Here is a 24,903-nt window from a genome sequence, read left to right on the forward strand (position 1 = left end):
GTAGATGTTCAGCAAAGTGGTCTCCCAGTCTGCGTCAGGTTTCGCCAATATATAAAAGGCCACATCGGGAGCACCGGACGCAGTATATCACCCCAGCCGACTCACAGGTGAAGTGTTGCCTCACCTGGAAGGACTGTTTGGGGCCTTGAATGGTGGTAAGGGAGAAAGTGTAAGGGCATGTGTAGCACTTGTTCCGCTTACACGGATAAGTGCCAGGAGGGAGATCAGTGGGGAGGGATGGGGGGGGGGGGGACGAATGGACAAGGGAGTTGCGTAGGGAGCGATCCCTGCGGAATGCAGAGAGAGGGGGGGAGGGAAAGATGTGCTTAGTGGTGGGATCCCGTTGGAGGTGGTGGAAGTTACGGAGAATAATATGTTGGACCCGAAGGCTGGTGGGGTGGTAGGTGAGGACCAGGGGAACCCTATTCTTAGTGGGGTGGCGGGAGGATGGAGTGAGAGCAGATGTACGTGAAATGGGGGAAATGCAGTTAAGAGCAGAGTTGATAGTGGAGGAAGGGAAGCCCCTTTCTTTAAAAAAGGAAGACATCTCCCTTGTCCTAGAATGAAAAGCCTCATCCTGAGAGCAGATGCGGCGGAGACGGAGGAATTGCGAGAAGGGGATGGCATTTTTGCAAGAGACAGGGTGAGAAGAGGAATAGTTCAGATAGCTGTGAGAGTCAGTAGGCTTATAGTAGACATCAGTGGATAAGCTGTCTCCAGAGACAGAGACAGAAAGATCTAGAAAGGGGAGGGAGGTGTCGGAAATGGACCAGGTAAACTTGAGGGCAGGGTGAAAGTTGGAGGGAAAGTTAATAAAGTCAATGAGTTCTGCATGCATGCAGGAAGCAGCGCCAATGCAGTCGTTGATGTAGTGAAGGAAAAGTGGGGGACAGATACCAGAATAGGCACGGAACATAGATTGTTCCACAAACCCAACAAAAAGGCAGGCATAGCTAGGACCCATACGGGTGCCCATAGCTACACCTTTAGTTTGGAGGAAGTGGGAGGAGCCAAAGGAGAAATTATTAAGAGTAAGGACTAATTCTACCTTTACTTGCTTACAGCCCAAGACTTCAGTCATTTATGGTATTCAGTTGTTTTTTTTTATATTTTATTTTATCAGCTAATGCAAAGATACTTATAATTTTCCCTTGCAATACAATTGATCATCATAAAGACTAAATAGATTTTCAGTTAAATTGTATGAAGTGCAAACGGTGAGCATACAGGAGGCATGGTAGCATAGTGTTTAGTACAATGCTTACAACACTCACTCTAAGATTGGGGTTCAATTTCAGCCACTGTTTATAAGGAGTTAGTAAGTTCTTCCCATGCCTTACAGATTAGTGCTAGTGAGTTGTGGGTAGGCTATGTTAGCACCAGAATTGTGCAGGCTGCCCCCTGGCAAAATGCTCCCTAATTTCTTTTGACGCAAATAATGTATTTCACTGTCTGTATATGTGACAAATAAAGCTAATTTTTAATGTTTTAATTTATGCCTCACATCACCTGACGGTAGTAATGTGATGAGGGCATGCCCTGGATGGTGAAAGTCCTCAATGATAGATGCCACCGTCTTGAGGCACTAGCTCTTGAAGATGTCCTCAATAGCAAATAAAGTTGTGTCCAGGATTGAGCTAACTGAGTCTACAACCCTCTTCAGTCTCTTTGAATCATGCACATTATAGCATGAATACTAGGCAGTGAAGCAACTAGTTAGAATCCTCTCCAAGGGACCTCTGTCGAAATTTGTAACAGTTTTTGGTGACACACTAAATCTCCTCACACTCCCAATGAAAGATAACCACTGGTGTGCCTTCTTCATGTTTGCATCAATATGTTGGGGCCAGGTAGGAGTCTGAAGACATACACTCAATATTTTAGAAACAGTTTCTTCCCTTCTGCCATTACGCATTTCAACAATCAATGAACACTACCTCACTATTCCTCTTTAGCACTATGTATTTATTTATTCATTTATCAATTTATATATTAATGTATTTATTATTTGTCTATTTACCTACTTATTGTTTGAAGTTATTGTATTTTTTTTATGATGATGGAATTGCTTCAGTCCGTTGTTGCAATTTTTTGATCATTTTAAATTGTGATGGGTGTTCACTTTCCAGGGCTCTAAGTGCTTATTGATAACCTCAGCTTTTTAGCACAGCAGGATGACCTGTTCAAAGGGTCAGAACCAATACTCCTTGCTCAGCTTTTTGTTGTAAGCAAATAAACAATGAGTTCTTGTGGGCCTATGTTTAATTGACATAAGAAAATGGGGTTATGTTAACTGGCCTGCATCAAACCAAGACAACACTTGAAAAGTTATTTACACCATTGTGATTGAGTTCAAGGAAACTTGAACTGGTTTTATCACTTAGCACTTCAAACATAGCCACAGGTAAATATGATTAATTAATTGTTGGGATATTTGTGTACTCAGAGAGTCATCCCTTACAATATTAACTTTGGAAACCTGGGATCTCAGTCCACAGAAGCTTTTAGACCACATGTGTGAATTACTTTGTTGCAGCAAAGGTAACTGAAAAATGTCACTTGCAGTTTATGTCCACTAGTAGCAAAACAGTATAAATGTTAAAAAGCATTGGACAGTTAGAGTGACAGAAAGACAACGTGACGAAAGAAGAACTAGAATTTATTGCTCAGCTTTCAGTTTCTGTGATCGTAAAACCATAAGATATAGGAGCAGAATTAGGCCATTTGGCCCACCGAGTCTGCTCTGCTATTCAATCATGGCCGATCCTTTTTTCCCCTCCTTAACCCCACTCCCTGGCTTTCTCTGTATAGCCTTTGATGTTGTGTTCAATCAAGAAACGATCAAGCTCTGCTTAAATACACCCAATGACCTGGCCTCCACAGCTGCGGGTCGTAATAAATTCCACAAGTTCACCAATGTCTGGCTAAAGAAATTTCTCTGCATCTCTATTTTAAACGTACACCCCTCTATCCTGAGGCTGTGGCATCTTGTCCTGGACTCCCCCACTATGGGAAACATTCTTTCCACAGCTACTCTGACTAGGCCTTTCAACATTCAAAAGAGACATTCAATGAGATCCACCCTTATCCTTCTAAATTCCATCAAGTACAGACCCAGAGCTATCAAACATTCCTCGTATGATAACCTTTTCATTCCTGGAATCATCCTTGCAAACCTCCTCTGAGCCCTCTCCAATGCAAGCACGTCTTTTCTTAGATAAAGAACCCAAAGCTGTTCACAATACTCAAGGTGAGGCCTCATCAGTGCATTACAAAGCCTCAGCATCACATCCCTGCTCTTGTATTCTAGACCTCTTGAAATTAATGTTAACATTGCATTTGCCTTCTCCACCACTGACTCTACTGCAAATTAACCTTTAGGGTTAATTTAGCACAAGGACTGCCAAGTCCCTTTGCATCTCAGATTTTTAGATTTTCTCCCTGTTTAGAAAATGGTCTGCACATTTATTTCTACTACCAAAGCGTATGACCATGCATTTTCCAACATTGTATTTCATTTGCTATTTTCTTGCTTATTCTCCTAATCTGTCTAAATTCTTCTGCAGCCTACCTGTTTCCTCAACACTACTTTCCCCTCCACCAATCTTTGTATCATCTTCAAACTTGACAACAAAGCCATATATTCCATCATCTAAATAATTGATATACAGCATAAAAAGAAGTGATCCCAACACCGACCCCTGCAGAATAACACTAGTCACTGGCAGCCAGCCGGGAAAGGATCCTTTTATTTCCACTCGCCGCCTACTGCCAATCAGTCAATGCCAGTAACATCCCTGTAATACAATGGGCTCTTAACTTCGTAAGCAGCCTCATGTGTGTGCACCTTGTCAAAGGCTTCCTGAAAGTCCACATATACAACATCCACTGCATCTTCTTTATCTATCCTACCTCAGAGGATTCCAACAGGTTTGTCAGGCAAGATTTTTCCTTAAGGAAACCATGCAGACTTTGTCCTATCTTGTCCTACATCACCAAGTACTCTATAACCTCACCCTTAACAGTTGACTCCAACTACTGAAATCAGGCTAACTGGTCTATAATTTCATTTCTGCTGCCTTCCTCCTTTCTCAAAGAGTGGAGTGACATTTGCACTTTTCCAGTCCTTAGGCACCATGCCAGAGTCCAATGATTTTTGAAAGATCATCTCTAATGCCCCCACAGTCTCTATTACTACCTCTTTCAGAACCCTAGGGTGCAGTTCAACTGGCCAGGGTGACTGATGTATCCTTAGGTCTTTCAGCTTTTCGAGCACCTTCTCCCTTGTAATAGTATCTGCACTCACTTCTCTCCCCTCACACCCTTCAACATCTGGCACACTGCTAGTGTCTTCCACAGAGAAGACTGATGAAAAATACCCACCTAGTTCATCTGCCATCTCCTTGACCCTGTTATTATTTTTTGGCCTCATTTTCTAGTGGTCCTATTTTCACTCCCATCTCTCTTTTAAAAAAATTTACATACTTGAAAAGCTTTTACTACCCACTTTAATATGATTTGTTAGCTTGCTTTCATATTTCATCTTTTCCCTTCTAATGAGTATTTTAGTTGCTCTCTGTAGGTTTTTAAAAGCTTCCCAATCCTCTGTCTTCCCACTAATTTTTTCTTTGTTGTATGTCCTCTCTTGGGTTTTACATTAACTTTGACTTCCCTTGACAGCCACTGTCGTACTATTTTGCCATTTGAGTATTTCTATGTTTCTGGAATACATCTATCCTGTACCTTCCTCGTTTTTTCTAGAAACTCGTGCCATTTCTGCTCTGCTGTCATCCCTGCCAGCACCTCCTTCCAATGTACTTTAACCAATTCCTCTCTCATACCATTGTAATTTCCTTTACTCCACTGAAATACTGCTATGTCAGACTTTACTTTCTCCCTATCAAATTTCAAGTTGAAGTCAATCATATTGTGATCACACCTTAAGCTCCCTAATCACCTCTGGTTCATTACATCACACCCAATCAAGTATGGCTGATCTCCTGGTAGAATCAACAAAAATCTGCTCTAAAAAGCCATCTTGTAGGCATTCAACAAACTCACCTCTCTTGAGATCCACTACCAACCTGATTTTCCCAATTGACCTGCATGTTGAAATCTCCCATGACTATCATAACATTGTCCTTTTGACATGCCTTTTCTATTTCCTGTTGAAATCTGTGGTCCACATCCGAGCTACTGTTGGGAGGCCTGTATATAACTGCCATCAAGGTCCTTTTACCCTTGCAGTTTCTTAACTCAACCCACAAAGTTTCAATATCTTCCAATCCAATGTCACATCTTTCTCTTGATTTAAAGCCATTCTTAACCAGCAAAGCCATACTACCCTGTCTGCTGATCTTCCTATCCCTTCAATACAATATGTAACCTTAGATATTCAGCTCCCAACTACAAGCATCCTTCAGCCATGATTTAGTGATAGCCACAACATCACACCTGACAATCTGTCATAGTACAACAAGGTCATCCACCTTACTCCGTGCATTGAGATATAACACCTTGAGTGCTGCATTTGCCACCCTTTTTGATTCTGCACCCCTAATGCACTGATACTCATCCTGCTGGCTACAATTATGTCCTGCCATCTGCCTGCCCTTCCTGACAGTCTGACTGCACGCTATCTTTGCTTTTTTACCATCCGTCCTATCCTGAATCCCTTCACTCCGGTTCCCCTCCCACCCCATCAAATGAGTTTAAACGCTCCCCAACAGCTCTAACAAACCTGCCTGCAAGAACATTGGTTCCCCTCGGGTTCAGCTGCAACCTGTCACTTTTGAACAGGTCATACCCCTTCCTCCCGGAAGAACAATCCAGGAACCTGAAGCCTTGCCCCCTGCACCAGCTTTTCAGTCATGCAATAATTTGCCAAAACATCCTGGTTCTACCCTCACTGGCGTGTGGCACAGGCAGCAATCCAGAAATTACTGCCCCGGAGGTCCTGCTTCTCAGCTTTCTACCTAGCTCTCTTAAATTCTCTTTTCAGTACTTGTTAGCTTTTTCTTCCTCTGTCATTGATACTAATATGTACCAAGACATCTGGCTGCTCTCCTTCCATCTCCAAAATGTTGTGGACACGATCCGAGACATTCCTGACCCTGGCAGCTGGCAGACAACATATCATCTAGGTGTCCTGTTAATGTTCACAGAAGTTCCTGTCTGTTCCTTTGACTATTGAGTCCCCTATCACTACTGCTGCCCTCTTCCCCCTTTTTCCCTTCTGCACCATGGACCCATGCTCAGTGCCATTAACCCATTCTCCGTGGCATTCCCCTGGGAGGTCATTCCTCACAATAGTATCTAATATGGTATACTTGTTATAGAGGGGGATCGCTACAGGGTGCTCTGCGCTAACTGCCTATTCGCATTTCTATTTCTCCTGACAATCACCCAGCTATTTGCCTCCTGCAACTTTGGGTTGCCTACTTCCCTGTAACTGTGTTCGATTATCTCCTCACTCTCCTGTACAAGCTGAAGGTCATCCAGCTGTTGCTCCAGACCCCTAACATGGTCTTCAAGGAGCTGCAGCTGGATGCACTTCACGCAGATGTAGTTCCCTGGGAGGACTCCAACATCTGGCACGAAGAACACACAACAGCCATTTACTACACAAGATACAGTAAGAGAAAGAAAAGGGAACAGTAACAGAAGCTTACCCAGAGTCAATGCCTCTCTCGAGCCAAAGCCTGACACTCCTACTCTCACCACTGTCCTACTCCTAACAATGCTGGTCCCTTCTGTACTTTTAAACAAGCGTTGCCGACCTGTGAGAAACCTTGTCGCTGTGGCCTGCTCCTGCCTCTGATTTGGCCGTTGGAAACTTATTTATCTGCAACTCGTCGGTATCTGATTTTAGTTTGTAAGAATTGTACCTATGTTTGGAAATCCTTTGTAGTTTATAAATCTTCTGTAATCTGGAAATCTTTTATAAATCAGAAATCTTCTGTGAGGATTAAATGTGTGTTAAGAGCTATTTGTCTAAATTTGAACATGTATAATTAAAAATAAAATAAATGGTGTTTAAACTATTTCACTAGCTAGAAGTATCCTCCCCACCCTTGGTAAGGTGGAGGGAACCCACCACTGAAGTAGCGGGTATTGGCAACTAGACCTTAGGGAAGTAAGCTAGCTTTTGAAGAGTAGGTTGGTACAGTATAACCTCCCTCTACAGTGAGGGTACCCATAGGTCCCTGTATCAGATAAGACTTAAAATCTCCCTTTGAGTTCAGGGCTTTGTAGATAGCAAATCCAATACCATCACAAGATAAGGTCGTGGGAAATATTTTTTGGAGAAATAATCAATTTGTAAAGTGTGTTGTCCCAAGATACTCATAAAAAGACCTATAACTCTTTAATTAAAAATTATAAATTATTCTGTGATAAAGTCTGATGTTCAGACTAGTTTTTCGTGTTGTTTTCATTTCTCTGTCTGCTGCTTGATGTTGCTCAGTTTTTGCTCGATTCCTAGATTGGAATTCACAAAGAGAAAACTGGCAACTGCGGGCACCCTGGCAGCATAGTGGTTAGCGTGAAGCTATTACAGATTGGCGCGTTGAATTCAGAGTTCAATTCTGGTGCTGTCTATGAGGAATCTCTGGATGTCTTTTCCATGAAATGTCTGGATTTTCCCTGAGTGCTCTGGTTTCTTCCTACAGGCCAAAGACATTCTGGGTATATAAACCCAGTATTGTAAATTGGTCACTGTAAATGTTACTGTGATTAGGTTAGCGTTAAATCAGAGTTGTCAGAAATTGTTCAAAGAGCTGGAAAGGCCTACTCTTTGTTGCACTGCTAAATACATAAATAAGCATCAGGTACTGCTGCAACTACTCAGACATGTGAAAGAAATGGCAGCTTCAACACCAGGAACCGCAGCTGTTGTCATGCAACCATGATGTGAAAAATCCACAGTATAGATGTGGCATTTAAGAGTTAAAATCGATTGTTGATTTTGCCAGTGAAATTAGTACCATGGTAAGTCTATGCCCAGGGCAATTGGGATTCTGTTGACTTCCAAAGCTTTTTGCCTTTGTTTTCACACCACCTGCTAATTAGACACAATTAGCAGTCTGTCTGGGAAAATGAACAGTTCCCTGCTGACCAGAGAATAAACTATGAATACAAAACCAGCCCTAATCTTTTCAAAGAGATAGTTTTAATGCAATATGCACACATATATAAAACAATAAATTGCCATGTTCCCATGACATCACACAGAGGGTAACAAGAACAAATAAAAGGGCTCGTAAATCCTTAGAAGAATCTTGTGTTGGAAGGTGCAGCTGACGACTAAGACAGGCCAAGGCACACATATGCCAGGTTCCTGATCTTGTACACAAATTCCCTGTGCCTTTGTTTTGGTCACTCAAGTCACTCCAGACAATGCCACTGATGTGGCGTGCCAGGGCAGGGGATATTGCGTTCACATCTTCATGATCAAAGGTAAAGGCAAGTATCTTGTAACCTTTCATACTGTCAGTGTACTTGGAACATTATAAATCTGCAGAATTCTCTAAAGAATGGGCTTTCATTCTTAGCTGTTGCATTCATGCAAGGTCAATGTTGATAGATTTTTTTTTTGCATTCTAAGGGAATCAAGGGATATGTGGATTGAGCAGTAAAGTGGAATTGTCGAGAGCCAACCATAATCCTATTGAGTGCCAGCAGGCTTAAAGTACTAAATGCCCATTTCTATATGAAATGGGGAGGTCCTGGGAAATAAGGTGATGTTCAGTGAGTCATGATTTTATAGATCAATAAGAAGAGAGATATAATAACAGTGATGAGAAAGAAAATAAGGAAAGTGGTGACGGGGTTATTGAAAGCAACAGGGAGGAGTTAAAATGGAGTTTTGTATCACCATCAAACCAGTTATTTTTTTCTCTGTAACCACTGCAGAAAATTGTATGTTTTGTCATGAGAGCAACACTCAAGTGTCAAGCACACTTAGAATTCATAGAAAATTAATGCTGTTGGGTGTTTATATCAAGTAAAATGTTTTTTTTTGTTTGCTGGGGGCTGAGGGGGAATCTAATCTAGAAGTTTACTTGAAGACTAAATTAGGAGGTATTGATATTGTTAGCCAAATTTACCAAGAGGTGTAACACTGGCTAGAATGTCAATCTTAGTAAGTAATAAAGAAGAAACAGGACAATAAAAATGGGTCAGTGACACATTTCACTGCTCTATCCAAGTTCAAATTCAAGATTATTGCTGTAGGCATGCACATATAGGGCAGAAATGTCTTGAAAATTAGCTTCATGTACTAGTAACATGGTGCATTATAAACATGAAAAATGTAAGCTAACATAAACTTAATATAAATTGTACATAACTTACGCAACAATGTTAGGGTTTTTCAGATCAGTTTAAAAACCTGATGGCTGTAGGAAAAAAGTTGCTGTTGTACCTTGAGGAGTTGGCTTTCAGACTACTGTATTTCCTGTCCAATGACTACATCAAGAAGAAGGCATGCCTGGATATGGAGGGTCCCTGTAATGATGGGTGTCACCTTCCTGAGACATTGCTTCTTGTAGATGTCCTCAATGGTGTAGAGAGGTGTACCAGCAATGGAACTGGCTGAGTTCATCTATATGAAGTGTTATTGCAGGAAAGCAACGACCATCATCAAGCACTTCCTACCATCCAGGCCATGCTCTCTTCTTGCTGCTGTCATCAGGAGGGAGGTACAAGAGCCTCAGGATCCACACCAATAGTTTCAAGAAAAGCTGCTACCACTCAATCAGCAGGCTCTTGAACCAGAGGGGATAACTTCAATCAACTTTACTCATCCTGACGCTGAGCTGAACACAATATATAGACACACTTCCAAGCACTCTTCATCTCATGTTCTCGATATTTATTATTTATTTATATATAATTATTATTATTATTTTGTATTTGCACATTTTGTTGTCTTTTTCATATTGGTTGTTTGTCCATCTTGTAGTTTTTAATTGATTCTATTGTGTTTCTTTGTACTTACTGTGAATGCCCACAAGAAAATGAATCTCAGGATTGTATATGTTGACATATATGTATTTTGATAATAAATTTACGTAGCATTTTTTCTATATTTCCTCTGTCGATTATGTGAAGAAAACATTCCTAAAATCACCACCAAACTGAACAATGATATAACATTAAAATTATGCCTCCCTGCTCTGGCCTTTATTACCTGAAGAAATATCTTTACTCGTAAATAACTTATTAATTTGACATGTTTCAAACTACTCTCCCGGAGCAGCTCTCAACTCCTAAGCACAGGGAAAGTCAAGTCTAGTTCATGCAGACAGTTTTCATAATTTAATTCTGTTGGTCCCTGGTGAATCTGTGCTCCATTGACTAGAAGGTCAATATCTACTTCTTGAGGTGCAGAACAAATCACAAGAGATAGCAAAGGCATTACTTCACACATTTACCAATTCACTAGGAAAAAGTTGTAGTGCCAGAGGACTCGCAGGCAGTTAGTGTAATGTCTGCATTTAAGAACTGTAACTGAACACGTCCAGGGAATTATAGACCACTTGGTTCATAAAATTTGCACAAAAATAATGGAATCTCTCCTAAAGCTGAGATTTGAAACATGTTTAGAAAGCAATTATAATAAATAGTTCTGGATTTCTAAAAGGACATTCTTACTTGACTAATCTGATTGAACTTTTTTTCTGGTGATAACAGAAAGCAGAAGATGGTAAGTCAGTAGAAGTGATATATCTGGATTTCCAGAAAATACTTTTATAAGGTTTCCCCCTGATTTTTGAGGCATTGATTGTGTGGATAGGCAGAGGCTTTTTCCCAGGGCTGAAATGGCTAGCACAAGAGGGCACAGTTTTAGGGTGCTTGGAGGCAGGTACAGAGGAGATGTCAGGGGCAAGTTTTTTACACAGAGAGTGGTGAGCGCGTGGAATGGATTGCCAGCGACGGTGGTGGAGGCGGATACGATAGGGTCTTTTAAGAGACTCCTGGACAGGTACATGGAGCTCAGAAAAATAGAGGGCTATGGGTAACCCTAGGTAATTTCTAAGGTAAGGACATGCTCGGCACAGCTTTGTGGGCTGAAGGGCCTGTACTGTGCTGTAGGTTTTCTATGTTTCTATGATATGGTAATGTTAGAGAATATGGAGGCAGGGAAAAGTATTACACTGGGTTACTAGCTGTCTTCAGGACAGAAGGTAGAGAGTGGGAAGGAAAGAAAGCTTTTACAAGTATAACAAGGTGAGTAGTGAAACTTACAATGAACTAATCTGGGGCTAGGACCACTCACATTTTATATTAATGCTGGTTAATTAGTTCTAATGATTTCCATGTAGGGACTTTCACAACTCATGCTCAGTATTTTTTTAAATTTGCCCAGTTTGTCTTCTTTTGCACTTTGGTTACTTGTCAGTCTTTGTTTATGTGTGATTTTTTCATAGATTCTATTGTATTTCTTTATTTTTCCTGTAAGTGCCTGAAAAAAAATCTTGAATATATGGATAATTAATTTCCTTGGAAGTTTGAACTTGGAACTTTGGTACAGCCCTGTCCATCACAGGCAAAGCCTTCCCCACTACTGAGTACATATACATGAAGAATCCATGGGTTTTATTTTGGCTTGAGGTACGTGACTGGTGGAGTTCTGCAGGGATCTATGCTGGAGAATTTGTTATTTGCTGTTTGTTATATAGATGTGGTTTGGTGGATAATATAGAAGACTATCAATGGATATACTGAGATATAGATCAGTTGCAGGTGTGGGCAAAACATGGCAGTTGGAGTTTAATCTGATCAGTATTAGATGTGTAAAAGAATGTAAAGGAAGCTTTAATGTAGAAGTTCTTGGTAGGATTGAAGTACAATTCTGTATCAGGTAGTAAAGAAGACCTATGGCACTTCATTTATTTGGCAGAATAAGAATCCGAGACTGGGTAAAATACATTTACAGAAAGCTAAGAGAGATGGAGGTTTAGCATTACCTAACTTTAGATTTTATTATTGGGCTATTAATATTCGACATATGAAATTTTGGTTACTTGACCGGGACATACTGTCTATTCCTAAATGGGTAGCATTGGAATTACAATCTGTTCAGGGTTATACACTTGGTTCTATTTTAGGTTCCTCTCTTCCTTTTGATTCGAAACGCCTTAAGCAGGTCTCTAACCCGATAGTTAAATATGCTTTGCGCATTTGGTTTCAATTCAGAAAATTTTTTGATCTTAATCAATTCGGGTTAGCGATTCCTATTTTAGGTAACATATTTTTTCCTCCCTCTTTTACGGATCGCGCTTTTCAAACTTGGAAGACTAAGGGTATTTTACGGTTTTTGGATTTATTTTTAGATGGTTCCCTTATGTCTTTTGAACAATTATCTAATAAATATAACTTATCAAGAATACATTTTTTTAGATATTTACAAGTTAGAAATTTCCTAAGTACTATACTTTCTTCCTTTCCAATGCTTCCTCCTATATATATTTTAGATTCGATAATTAACCTTAATCCATGTCAGAAAGGTGCATCGGCTATGATTTATAATATTATTATGAAACTTAGGAAAGCTCCATTTGATAAGATTAGGGTAGATTGGGAACAGGAATTGGGGCTTACCATTTCTGTGGATGATTGGGGGCAGATTTTACAATTAGTTAATACTTCCTCTATTTGTGCTAAACATTCCCTAATTCAATTTAAAGTGGTTCATAGAGCACATATGTCCAAAGATAAGTTAGCGCGTTTTTACTCGCATATTAATCCTTTCTGTGATAGATGTTCGGGGCAGATAGCCTCTTTAACTCATATGTTTTGGTCTTGCCCTACTTTGGAAACTTTTTGGAGAGATATTTTCAATATTATTTCTAAGGTATTAAATATAGATATCTCTCCTCACCCTATTACTGCTATCTTTGGATTACCTAAAATTTCTAGTAATCTTTCCCCTTCAGCCCGTAGAATGATTGCATTTCTTACTTTAATGGCGAAAAGATGTATTTTACAACATTGGAAAGAGCTTAATGCTCCAACTACCTTTTTTTGGTTTTCTCAGACGATTTTATGTTTGAATCTGGAGAAAATTAGAAGTAACCTTTATGATTCTTCATTTAAATTTGAACAGATTTGGGGACCTTTTATTCGATATTTTCATTTAATGTAATATTTACCCTTCTTGTTTTTTTTTCACTGTTTTAATGGAGGTCGGGATTGAGGACGTGATTTTAAGTTTAACTCTGTTTGGTTTCAAGTTAGCCCATTGCTTTGCTTTGCTTTTAGGTAGTTGCACGGTGGGTTTTTTTTTGGGGGGTTTTTTTTTTTCTTTTTTCTTTTTTTTTCCATTGATATATATAAAATCTAGTATACTATTATGTTATCTTGGTTTCTTATGCTTAAATTACATTGTTTGTAGTATTTTCTTTTTGGTATTGTTATCTTTTGGAATTTTATTGTACTTTAACATTGTATTAATGTTTATATGGCTTACCTTTTTTGTATACTTACTCAATAAAAAGATTTAAAAAGAAAGAAAGAAAGAAAGAAAGAAAGAAGTATATAAAATGAAGAGACAGGTTGATAGAGTATTCAGACAGTATCGTTTTCCCAGGGTCGACATGTCTAATGATAGAGGACACGTATTTATGGTGATGGGGGATAAGTTCAAACAAAATATGTGGGGAAGACTTCTACATAGAGAGCGATGGGTGGCTAAAGTGCACTGCCAGAAATAGTGGTGGAGGCTGGAACCACAGATGCATTTTAGTGGCTCTTAACGAGGCACATGAATATGCTGAGAATGGAGGGGTATTGAGCACGAGTGGGTAGAAAGGACGAGGAATCATTAGCTTAATTAGTTTGACACATATTGTGTTCTGAAGAGCCTATGCCTGGGCTGTACTGTTTGATGTTCTACATTCTATATTCTATGTTTCATATCCATGTGATGAAATTCCTGAAGAGCTTGAATCCTGTCAGTGCTGTCTCTGTTTATAACATCATGAGACAAGCACCTCAATTGAAAATGTTCAAAATGCACAGAATGAAATGTTGACTGAGAAAATATCCCAAGTTTCTTATTCAACTTTGTCAGATCTATTTCCAAAAGAAATCTTGCAATTTGTGATTTCCAGTCAAGATGGTGCCGAGCTGCAATGTCCATCGAAGTCGTCACTCAGACCTTGTTGTTCTTTAAGTTTATAGGGATAGGTTTGAGGGCGGTGTGGAGGGTGTAGGGGATAGATTGAGGGGCTAGATAGAAGTCTGCGGCAGTAAATGAAGCGTTAGGGACAGGAGCAGGTGGTCAGAGTCCAAGTCACAGCACTCCTTGGTCAAAGTTCAGTGATTCCCATTTGTGGATCATGGGTTGTCAGTCACTGTGGATGAAGACCGGTGATCCTCATGGTCTATGTCCCAGGACTGGATGTGGGCTGGTGACCGTCTAGATTAGTAAGACCCAGGGTCAATGCCTGTGGAGGTTGGGGGTCAAGGTCCAGATGTCAATGTCAAGTCCAGGGTCCAACACCTAGAGGTTACCAAAGTCCAGAAGTCAAAGCCTAAAGCTGAAGTCCAGGGACTGGCAAGACTAAATCAAATGTTTTAAAAAGTTCAACTTAATATCAGAAAATGTATACAGTATACAACCTTAAATTCTTACTCTTCTCAGACATCCAAATAAAAGAAACCCCCAAAGAATGAATGATAGAAATATCCACCCTCCAACGCACAAGCATCGACCCTCCCCTTCCCCCAACGAGCCAGCAGAAGCACTGACTCCCCAACATGCAAACAATAGCAAAAGCCCCCAAAGAGACCTTTATCTAGAGCCCATCAAAAACTACAGTCCATAACCCTTAAGGTACAGGGGCCTTCTTCTGACAGCAGCACCCTCTGCCTGCTGTCCCGACGAGGTTGAAACCCCTGGAGCTGCGTGTCCAGAGGTTAGGTGTCTGTGAGCCTGTAGGTTAGAGGGCTGATGTCGATGAATCTGAGAGTCTGTGGCTGAGGACTTGTGGTCGGAGGCCTGGAGGCAGCCTGTCTTATAGCTGGAGGTCTGTCTGTGTGTATGAGTGGGTGGGTGGATGGAAACGGGGCTTGTATAGTTGTTGTGTAGTTGTTAATGTCGCTTTTGTTGTTCTGCTGAACGCGATGGGCATGCTGTGTCAACACGGGAATGTGTGACAACACTTGCAGGCTTCCCCCAGCACATATTTAGGTTGTGTTGATTATTAATGCAAATGATGCATTTCATTGTACGTTTCAATGTACATGTGATAAACTAATGAATCTGAATCTGAACTTTGCCAAGTACTTATTAATGGAAATTCTCTAATGGTGGCATTTATTGCTATTAAAGTAAGTTACTATGCACTAGTCCACAATACATAGAAAAATCCGTTCCAGTTACTAGTGCTGGGCACTATTCACTTTCTCACTCATCTCTTCCATTGTGATATTTTCAGTCAAAAGATACCATGCTCGGGGTTCTCAGCACTAAGATTTCCTACCTACCATGGGATTGGAAGTTGACAGCTCTGGTGCATAATGTGGTTGATGAATTATCAGATAATTTTTTTCATCACGTCAAGATCATCTTTCCATTTTGGAACCAATGGCATCTTGAGCTATGGGGTTGAACTACTGCAGTATTGTCTGATTATTTTTAGGTCTTGTCAGGTGAAAACCTACTTTTAGCTTTGAAAGGCTACAGATTATCAATTAGGCACAATAACGACCTTTTTCAAAGATTTTGTGTAATATTGGATGCCTACTGTGTCTGTATTTTTAAAGAATATAATTAGTCCCACTTGCTTGCTTTTTTTGTCACAGCTTTAGATGTTTTAACTTTTAAAATGGGAATTCATTTGCTCTTTGAAAGTTACTGCCTACTTCACACTTACAGACAGTGCCTTATGCATCATAATAACTTGCTGTATTTTAACAAAAGTTCTTCTCATCTCTCAACTGGACCTTCTGTCAATTTTCATAAATTTGTGCCTTTGGGTTTATAATCCTCCTTTCAGCAGAAGTTTCTCCTTATTATTCCATCTAAATCCTGCATAACTTTGAATATCCTTAAAGAGGTTTCCGTTAACCTCTGTGCTGTAAGAACAATGCTAGTGGCCCTAATCTCTCGAAACTCTTGTGTTTTTTTGGAAATAATTTTAGTGAATCTTTTGTGCACTGCTTCCAAGGCCTTACTATTTTTTTGGAACGTTTCTGCAATCTGAAAAGTCTACAGTATAATTTTTTGGAATTAGTTTCCAACGTATATGCGTATTTAAAACAGGTTGAAATGTTAATGGATACAGAATGAAAGCAAATTTCAATGAACATTTGAAAGTTTTTTTAATTAACAGATATAATTGTCACTTGAATTAATCATTTTATGTAATGCATACCATTCTCCTCTTCCTTTCTTTGGGAAATGCTTCTAGCAGTTTTCTATAAATCATGACAGTAGAGAGGAAAAATCTGTAATACAGTTATACCTTTTATTCAAAACAAATCAACATTTGCAATTGTGTAAAATAACCTCTTTAATGTTTACTTACATTTAGAAATACCTGTTAAGGTTTTACAAAATATGGGAAATGAGTTATATCTTCTATTTGATCACAAAGAACATTTGGTACAATTGCACCACTGTGAATTGAAAATAAAACAGTAGGCAAGCTGCGTCTCTTCAGTATAATTCCTTAGGTGTTCCCACGCACCTATCCATATAAATCAAAACCTTCCCCACTTGTCATTATACTTATTGTGATGCTCAGTGAGATTTCTGTGATTTTGTACAACACTACATTAACAGCTAAATGTAATTAGGAAGCTTTATCCAATACAATTATAATCCAGTTTTGACAAATAGATGACCAACAGTCTTAATTTTTCAAATAAAGTACTGCACTCATATGATACTTAAAAAGTGTTCAGTTCTAGAAGCAGAATGCCTAACCATGTGCCAAATACTTAAATTAAGTTGACATATTTTGTTGCATTCAAAGATGTGCAAATATTTGCTCATTTATCTTCTCTCTATGACGTTTCACACATTGTCTATTAGTGCATCATTTACGATCTCGTATCTCTGTATGGTAATATTTCCGGCCTAACTCATCATAAAAATGCCTCAGTGTACTCAACTGCAATATTTTGCTCAAATCTATTTTCTCTCAACAGTTAGTTAAGCAACTGCTCTCTACTCCTCAGCACCTCACACCACCACTCCCAACTTCATACTGCATTATTACTTAATTATCAGTGCTTACTGGGGTTTGTTTCTGTCTTTTTTTACTAGCAAGCATTAAGTGAAACTACAGTTTATTAAAACAAAGTGGAAGAAGTTCCAGGAGGACAAAATCAGTGGGAAACGAGGACAGCAGCCAGAGAATAGAATGAAAGTGTGGAATGACGTGTCAGAGCCTGAACAATAGGAGCAGAAATCTCTTCATTCTTAAAATCTGGGGAAACAAGTTACAAATCACAGCCTTGAAATTATATTGAGAGATAATACTATAGGAACACATAGTCCATTTTGGGTCAACATAAGTAAATCTGAATAGAGCATGAAGCAAGCTATAGATTTGGAATCACAGTATCAGCTACTGTTGTGGATCAGTTTCACTTCCGATGATTACTCAAGCAGCAATGGCAGGGCTTTCCAGTGGATCTGTAAGTGTTTGTAAACTGTGATTCACAATTCAGTAGGAAGGCCAGAAAGTTCTGTTGGCAATTTGTGCACTTAACAAGGAAACTGCATTTCTGTAAGGATTGTTCTGGTGAGAAGCTGGAGAAACTCCTAGGAAAATGGCACAAGTGGCTGTTTCTAACCATTTGCCCATTTCCATTTGGGGTCTTATGTATTTCCTGCTTTAAATATCACTGGGAACTGTTAATACCAGAAGTTCAGGGCCGGAAAATGTAACTTCTTCTGAAATAACAGATGTCCCCAAAGAAATAAAATTTGTAGTTGTGCTGAAATATGAAATATAGGAATTTCAAAGATGTCTTAAGTTGAATCTTAAAAAATATAGATTCTAATGATAAAAGTAAAACCTAGCAGCTCATGTTATAAATATAATTCAGCTTCTGAGACACAACTCTTCATGTCTTTGTAAGGTCTTTAGAGAAATATCAATAGTAAGTGATCACATGGTCTCCATGTTTACGAACAGTACAATAAACAAATGCATTTCTCCAGCATTGTTGTATTGCTTTTTGTACAAACTTTGATTTATATTTCTACAAAATGATACCATATTAATAAATACAGGATTTCAATTCATTATGAATATAGGCAAAGGGCATTAATTGCAGAAAGGAAGAATAATCTCCCAGTTTCTGTTGTACTGTATGAGTTGGGTATTGCAGATGTGAAATGGGTTGCTTTCCTTGGTCTCTTGTCATAATTGTGCAGTCTGGTTAGTGATAACAATCCCCCCACCCCACATCACCCCTGATTAAAATGGTATAAAGAACTGTTCACAACTGGCAAGAGGCAGGATTTCGGGTGTCAAAGAATGATCCAATCATTTGATGAAACTTTGGGAAGTATTTAAAGTTCTAGTGTATGGCTTTGTTGAAGTGACAAACATTTCTTTGAAGTTTGCAGTCTTGGTATTTCAAACATCCCATAGGTTGTGTCACCAAGGGAACTGCTCAGTCTTGATGATTTTCAGTTGGCACAACCTCCAGAATGATCTGGAGTGTCTTGGTCATTGAACCTGTTACAAAAAAACAAGAGATTACAAGTCTGCAAACAGGAATCAAAATGCTTTGACTCTGAAATAAAATCGCAATAATTATAAATGTGCATAGCAATCAGTACCTACAGCTAAAGTCTACAGAAGGATGATATTGCCAAGTTACTTTACCAAATTTATTTAAATTAACTTACTGTCAATTTCACTATTTTGCACACTTACAGGAGTTTTGGGTTTATTTATGGGAATCAGAACATTTTGTCACTCTTGTGGTTAACTATTAATACAATACAGTGCAAATTTTCATCAATTATAAGTGAGCCATTGGCCTGTTATCTTATTTGTACATGGATATCATTAAATTGGAAATAAAACCATGTTAAAAAATGGAATATTTTTTCCAATTTCCTCTGGAAGAGGATTTTTGGTTTCCCTCTCAGGAATAGATGAGATCAAATATATGATTCTTTTCTAAATATTGACCACTGGGCCTGAAAAGCACCATGAGCATCTATCCTCTAGCCATTTCTGATACACTTTACATCTTATTAGTGATAATATCTCAGAAGAATATAAAATTAATCTGAATTGATATAACTTGCGAACATCTGTCTTCAAAGAAACGTTCACTTCACATGATTGAATCCTCTTATATTTTCGTTAATTTCTTTTGGAACAATTATAATAAATATGTGTAGGGAATGTGTTGCTTATTTCTTCCATAATTTATTATTGACTGGCTCAGTTTCCTGTGATAAACTACAATTCATTTGTTGCTGCTCCTACTAAGCCAACCATTTTTTTGCCAATATATTAATCTTTCTAAGTTCCTACTAGATTACTTGTTTATGTGCTCTAAGAAATAATGCCTCTGAAAAAAATACTTTTAATAAAGGAATCTGTTCCTATATCTTATGGTCTAAATCAAGACTTAGATTATAAAGTCATGATTTTCTATCTGGGTCCAGTATGCCCAGAGAAACCCATACATATGCACTGGTTTCCAAATGCATGATTTTCTCACACATTTATGACCCACAGATAGTGCAGGCAGGTCATGCAGAAGTAAGCCTTCATAGCACTAATTATTTTATAATGAATCTTGAAATACTACAATGGCATAAATACTGTAGTAGTTAGGTGAAAACAAATTTCTACGATTAATGTGATATGGATAGTTCAGTAACTGCATAGTTAAACATTTTAAATCCACACTCCTTTCTAGCGTGCTGACACTAGTAGATTTACAATGTATGTCCTGCATTTTACCTATAAACTGATACCAATTTATTGAGAATTTTTAAAAAGCTACCTGTTCCCATTATGAGGACATAGCTCAGGCTTAATAGTGAATGAGAGGAAATTGCAGGTGAAGTTTGCTGGCAATTGCGAAGAACACTTACTATAAATCAAACTATATTTAAACAGATGGATGAATGGCAAAAAAAAGGGAAACAATGTTACATTAAGCATCAGGTTACATGTAAAATGTGAAACAAGGACAATTGCAGTGCCAGATCCAGTTTGAGGTATTGAAGTAGGACATGTAAGCAAACCCAAAGTAGGACAACAAGTTGGAAATTGTGACCTAACTAATTACATTCACTTTGAAATTAAGCAAAGACAAAAGTGAAGTTTAAGTTAAATTTAATGGGACTGGAAATTAACCTACATCGATAGCATGGAAGGAGACTCAGTTCAAAGAAGAACTGAGAGATCAAACAACAGAAGTTTGTTTGATGGAAAAAAAACAGAACTCTACCTAAGAATGGCCATCACAGGTGCCTAGCGCGGTTGAGGAAATAGGGAGGATACTTTAGAGTTTTGAGAATATTGCAACATAGTTGATATTGGAGTGTTTTGCCAAGTATATTTTCAGCAGTGCAACTGAACCAATTTTACCATTTCCATTGATATTTGAGAACAAAGATACAGTGGGGGATGAGGTGATATGTGTCAGACTACAGAGTTATTGTGACATAGAACACAGTCTGATAGGATTATCAATGCAGATTCAATCATAAATTTGAAAAGGCATTAACTCATAAAATGAAAACATTTGTAGGATTATGGATAGACTTTTTCAACAAATTGGCACACGTACAATAGGCTAAGTAGCTTCCTTACCCTTTGTAAGATTCTATGAATGTACTTACACACTGAAAAGATAAAAGGAATTCAATAGATTTTGTGTTAGTACATTTTCTGAGGCTGCTTGATAAGCTTCATGCAAAAGAATCAATGAGATTAAAAAGCAGGACATTATAGGAAAAAGTTGAATAGGTTAGGACTTTAATTCCCTGGAGTGCAGGAGAATGAGGGGAGATCTTATAGATGTATACAAAATTATGAGGGGTATAATAGGGTGAATGCATGTTTGCCTTCTCCCCTCAGGCTGGGTGAGAATGGAAGTCATAGGTTTATGGTGAAGGGTGAAATATTTAAGGGGAATCTGAGGGGAAAATTCTTCACTCAGAAAGTGGCATAATTGTGGAATGAACTGCCAGCTGAAGTGGTGGTTGTGGGTTCAATTGTGACATTTAAGAGAAGTTTGGATAGATATATGAATGAGAGAGGTATGGAGGATTTTAGTTTTAATGCAGGTAGATGGAACTAGGCAGAAGACCAGGCCAGCCAGATGGACCAGAAGACCTATTTCTATTCTGTAGTGCTCTATGAATATATTAAAGTTACGACATAGCCAAAAAGATGTAGGAATAGGCAGAAGACAAAAAGTGTCACTCAAATCTTTCAGATTGGTAAGATGTTGGTAATGCCCCGCTCGAAGGAATTCTACAGCAGCATTTTCTGTTTCCCATTTTGCAAAATAATTTGCACAGACACAAAGGGAAAACAAAATCAAACCTGGTTCCTATCAAACCATTCAAAAGTCATATGAAAGGGGTATAGCAGAAAGATTCTGTAAAAGTTGTTGTGGGATATTGAAGGCAGATTCAGGCAAAGGCAAGATAATGAAAACATATTAATGAGAGGAACTGTGATCGTTAACGATGCAGCAAGAAAGGCATCAAAAAACCTAACTGTCCTTTGGTCATTTTCTAATTAAACTTCTCTACAAGAAGGTCTTGCTGAATTATGCAAACTAAGATATAATGGAAGGCCAGTTCCCTGCATTTGATCATTGGAAGCTAAGTGGACTCATAGAAGGGGTCCAAAAGTGATTAATGATGAAGAAATGCTTAAAAAATTAGGTTAATTTTCATAGAATAGAAAGAAGAGAATTAAGCTTTTGAAAAGTTAACTAGCTTTTAAAGATTGAATGGATCAGTTACAAGTGACAGTAATATGAATAGAACATGGAATGCTTTCTCATAAGAGACAGTAACTAGCATCAAATAGTATTTGAAAAAGAATACTGGGAAATGAGTAATGTTAAAATTGGCAGAATCATTTGAAAAGGATAGCTGACTGATCTTATACATGTTGTAAGTAAGAGTCATTCAATAATATCAGGCCAGAATTTCTTGTTAGCAGTGCGCAGCACAAAAATTCATCTGGGTGGAACACATGGTGTAAAATCAGTATGTTGCATAATCATTATTAGCAAAAATATATTTTAATTAAATAAAGGAGTTAAAAGAAATAGAGCAAAGACTAGTATTAAGTTAGTGTTAAGTTGCGATCAGAACTTATTTCATTGGATGGTAATTGCTTCTTTTTGAGATCCTGGGTCAATTCGGTGTCTGTCCATCTGCTGCTGCACCTGATCAAAGAGTGTTTTGTATGCAAGTATACAAATACAACAGCTCAGCCCACTACATCCTCCTCAGCTGTCATTGCTATGGTATTACCTCTGGACTGGAAGGCGTTCAATCAACTCATTAGAAATTTTCTGAGCTATTGAATAAACGTTCTAGCAGTGAGAGAGGTAAAATTTAACAGAAAAGCACTGCTCCAGTATGAGAGATGCTGTGTTAACCGCACTAGACTCACTTGAGAGGAACAACCTTACTGCAATGAGTCTCTGAGGTGATTTGTATCAATGGATTAAGTGTCAGTTTGGAAAATATGTCTTTATTGTTGCAGCAGACCATGGGAGAATAAGTTGAATCAAATGAATGTTGTTTCTTCAGCAGCCATAATCAGTCATAGAATATTAGTTGTTCTGTAATATGTCTCTTTTACCAAAATAGACCTTTTAATGTTCAGTGAATATGTGCTAAGTGCTCTGGGACTGCAATAAAAACTGGAACTGGTGTCTGGCTTATTCGTTATTAACCGTCCCTGGAATCTCACTCGTTGCTTCATTAGCAGATCTCTGTACATTTCTCTTTTTTTTGCTTTTCAGGCTGGAGTTGGAAGAAAAATGTAATGTAAATGATGATGGAATTGCTGACAGCCGTATGCATGATGTGAGTGTAGAGAATGTAGATCTACACGGCTCCCTTCTAAACCCATCCCTCAAGGTGCTTTGCCTTTTGCTCTTGTGCTCTGGGGTCCACCATCAATTAAGATACAAATGCAAATGGAATCTCTTCCTTCCATTAGTTTATAATTTTCTATAACTATTCTGGAATTTTTGTAGCTGATTTGCCAGTCCTCAGTGTGGTCCATTTGTTATGGTGCAACTTAGCTTTGTTTGAAATACAGCAGTTGCTCTATTTAGCATTGACTGCCAGGTCAGTGCCTCTTTTTTAGATATACTCATTGTGGCTCCAGCTGAACTCTGCTACGTTCGCTACATGGTAGATCATGGTGGTACACACCTTTGTCAGCACTGGTAGTCCACGGTATTTAAGAAACATACTGCAGTAAAACTCTGAGAAACTTGCTATCTAATGATTCAGAATTCCCTGTAGTTCAGCATCTGGATCACCGGGTGATATTCGCAATTTCCACTTATTGGGGGCAGACTAGTTAATTGCTCAGTGTGTGAGAGAAAATAGCAGATAAGTCCCAGAGCAGGATAGGGTCCAGGGTATTGTGGGGTAACAGACCTAACATTTGGATGCAGAGTATCATTACAGTAAAATTGGAGTGACAAGAGTGAACATTAGATTGGGGTCAAGAGACTGAGAGGGATCATGCATTGCAGTCTGGTGCTCAGGAGACTGGTGGGTGTGGAGGCTACCTGCCAGGAGGATGGTTGGGTATAGGTATTGGAATAGTGAAGAGCTGTGGTGTGAAGATAACTAAGTAAATTATGGAGGGCATACCCTTATCAACATCCTCGTACCAGGCTTTTTTGATGTAGAGAGATTTTCTTTGGCTCTCAAAGATGGGCACCCATCAGAGCAAACTCCCTAACACTGATCTTAAAGGAACATTACTTAATATTTATACATTCAGCAATTAAGTAAACAGTAGGATGCATCAGAATTTCTAGGCTGATGTTTGTTCTGTGCCCTACTTCTGAAATTTGGTTCATTTGACTTCAAAAGAACCGAATTTCTGAAATAGAATAGAATAGAATGCACTGTGCAGATGTTGTGATACATGTCCGCTTAATGTAAGCAACCAAGAGCAGATTTCCATCCATCTGCTTCTTTTCAATCTCCCAGCCAATTTTCCAACCAAGTCAAGACTATTTCCAATTTCACGCATCCCTGGATATAAAGATGTTATCTACCATAGAATCTTATTTGTAAATTAACATGCAATTGGAGAGGACATATAAAAAATTCTTGGAAGATCTTAAGTAGTTTTTTTTTAATTTCAAAATTCAAAAGAATGGTCTTCTTAGATTAATAAGGCTTTCTCAAAGGTTTTGAAAAACTATTCTACGTTGGTACCAATTCCAAAGAATGACAGCAAACACCACTGTTTTTCCTTCATTACTACTGTAACTGCAGGCTGTGATATAGTTATAAAAGTTGTTAGCCTTTATGTAACCCTGCGATTTGTTTATATTTCCCTAATGCTATTAATATTTTTCTTGTGTTCTTTTGTTCTTTCGTATATTTTAGTCATCTGGATTAACACTTGTCTTAGCATTTATTATCACAGATTCATCAAGGTTGTTTAATTATCCATGGAATATAAACTGTTTGCAGTTGTGTTGGTCTTGCAGCCAGTGTTGTTTTGATATTATATTATGGATGGTACAGTTGTTTGCAAGATTAACTGTGAACAGTTCAGCAGTGTTTTACCAGTTTAGCTTGCATTTCCTTGAATTTCTATGTATATAAGTAGCATTGGTAATTAAACTCCTTTCATTATTTTGAAGATTTTTGAATACAAGGATTTGCTTAATTTA

General features: G+C 38.5%; 1 protein-coding gene across 1 annotated transcript in view; it reads right to left on the minus strand.

Moving 5' to 3' along the window:
* Positions 1-16,356: 16,356 nt before the first annotated feature.
* slc7a11 (solute carrier family 7 member 11) overlaps positions 16,357-24,903 on the minus strand; it is a 219,992-nt gene continuing 211,445 nt past the window's right edge. The window contains exon 12 of the mRNA XM_063046656.1: positions 16,357-18,707. Within this exon, the coding sequence (XP_062902726.1) occupies positions 18,643-18,707 (65 nt within the window). The 3' untranslated portion in view covers positions 16,357-18,642. The remainder of the gene's footprint in view (positions 18,708-24,903) is intronic.

This window comes from Mobula hypostoma, chromosome 4 (genome assembly GCF_963921235.1).
Source record: "Mobula hypostoma chromosome 4, sMobHyp1.1, whole genome shotgun sequence".
Classification (NCBI taxonomy): Eukaryota; Metazoa; Chordata; class Chondrichthyes; order Myliobatiformes; family Myliobatidae; genus Mobula; species Mobula hypostoma.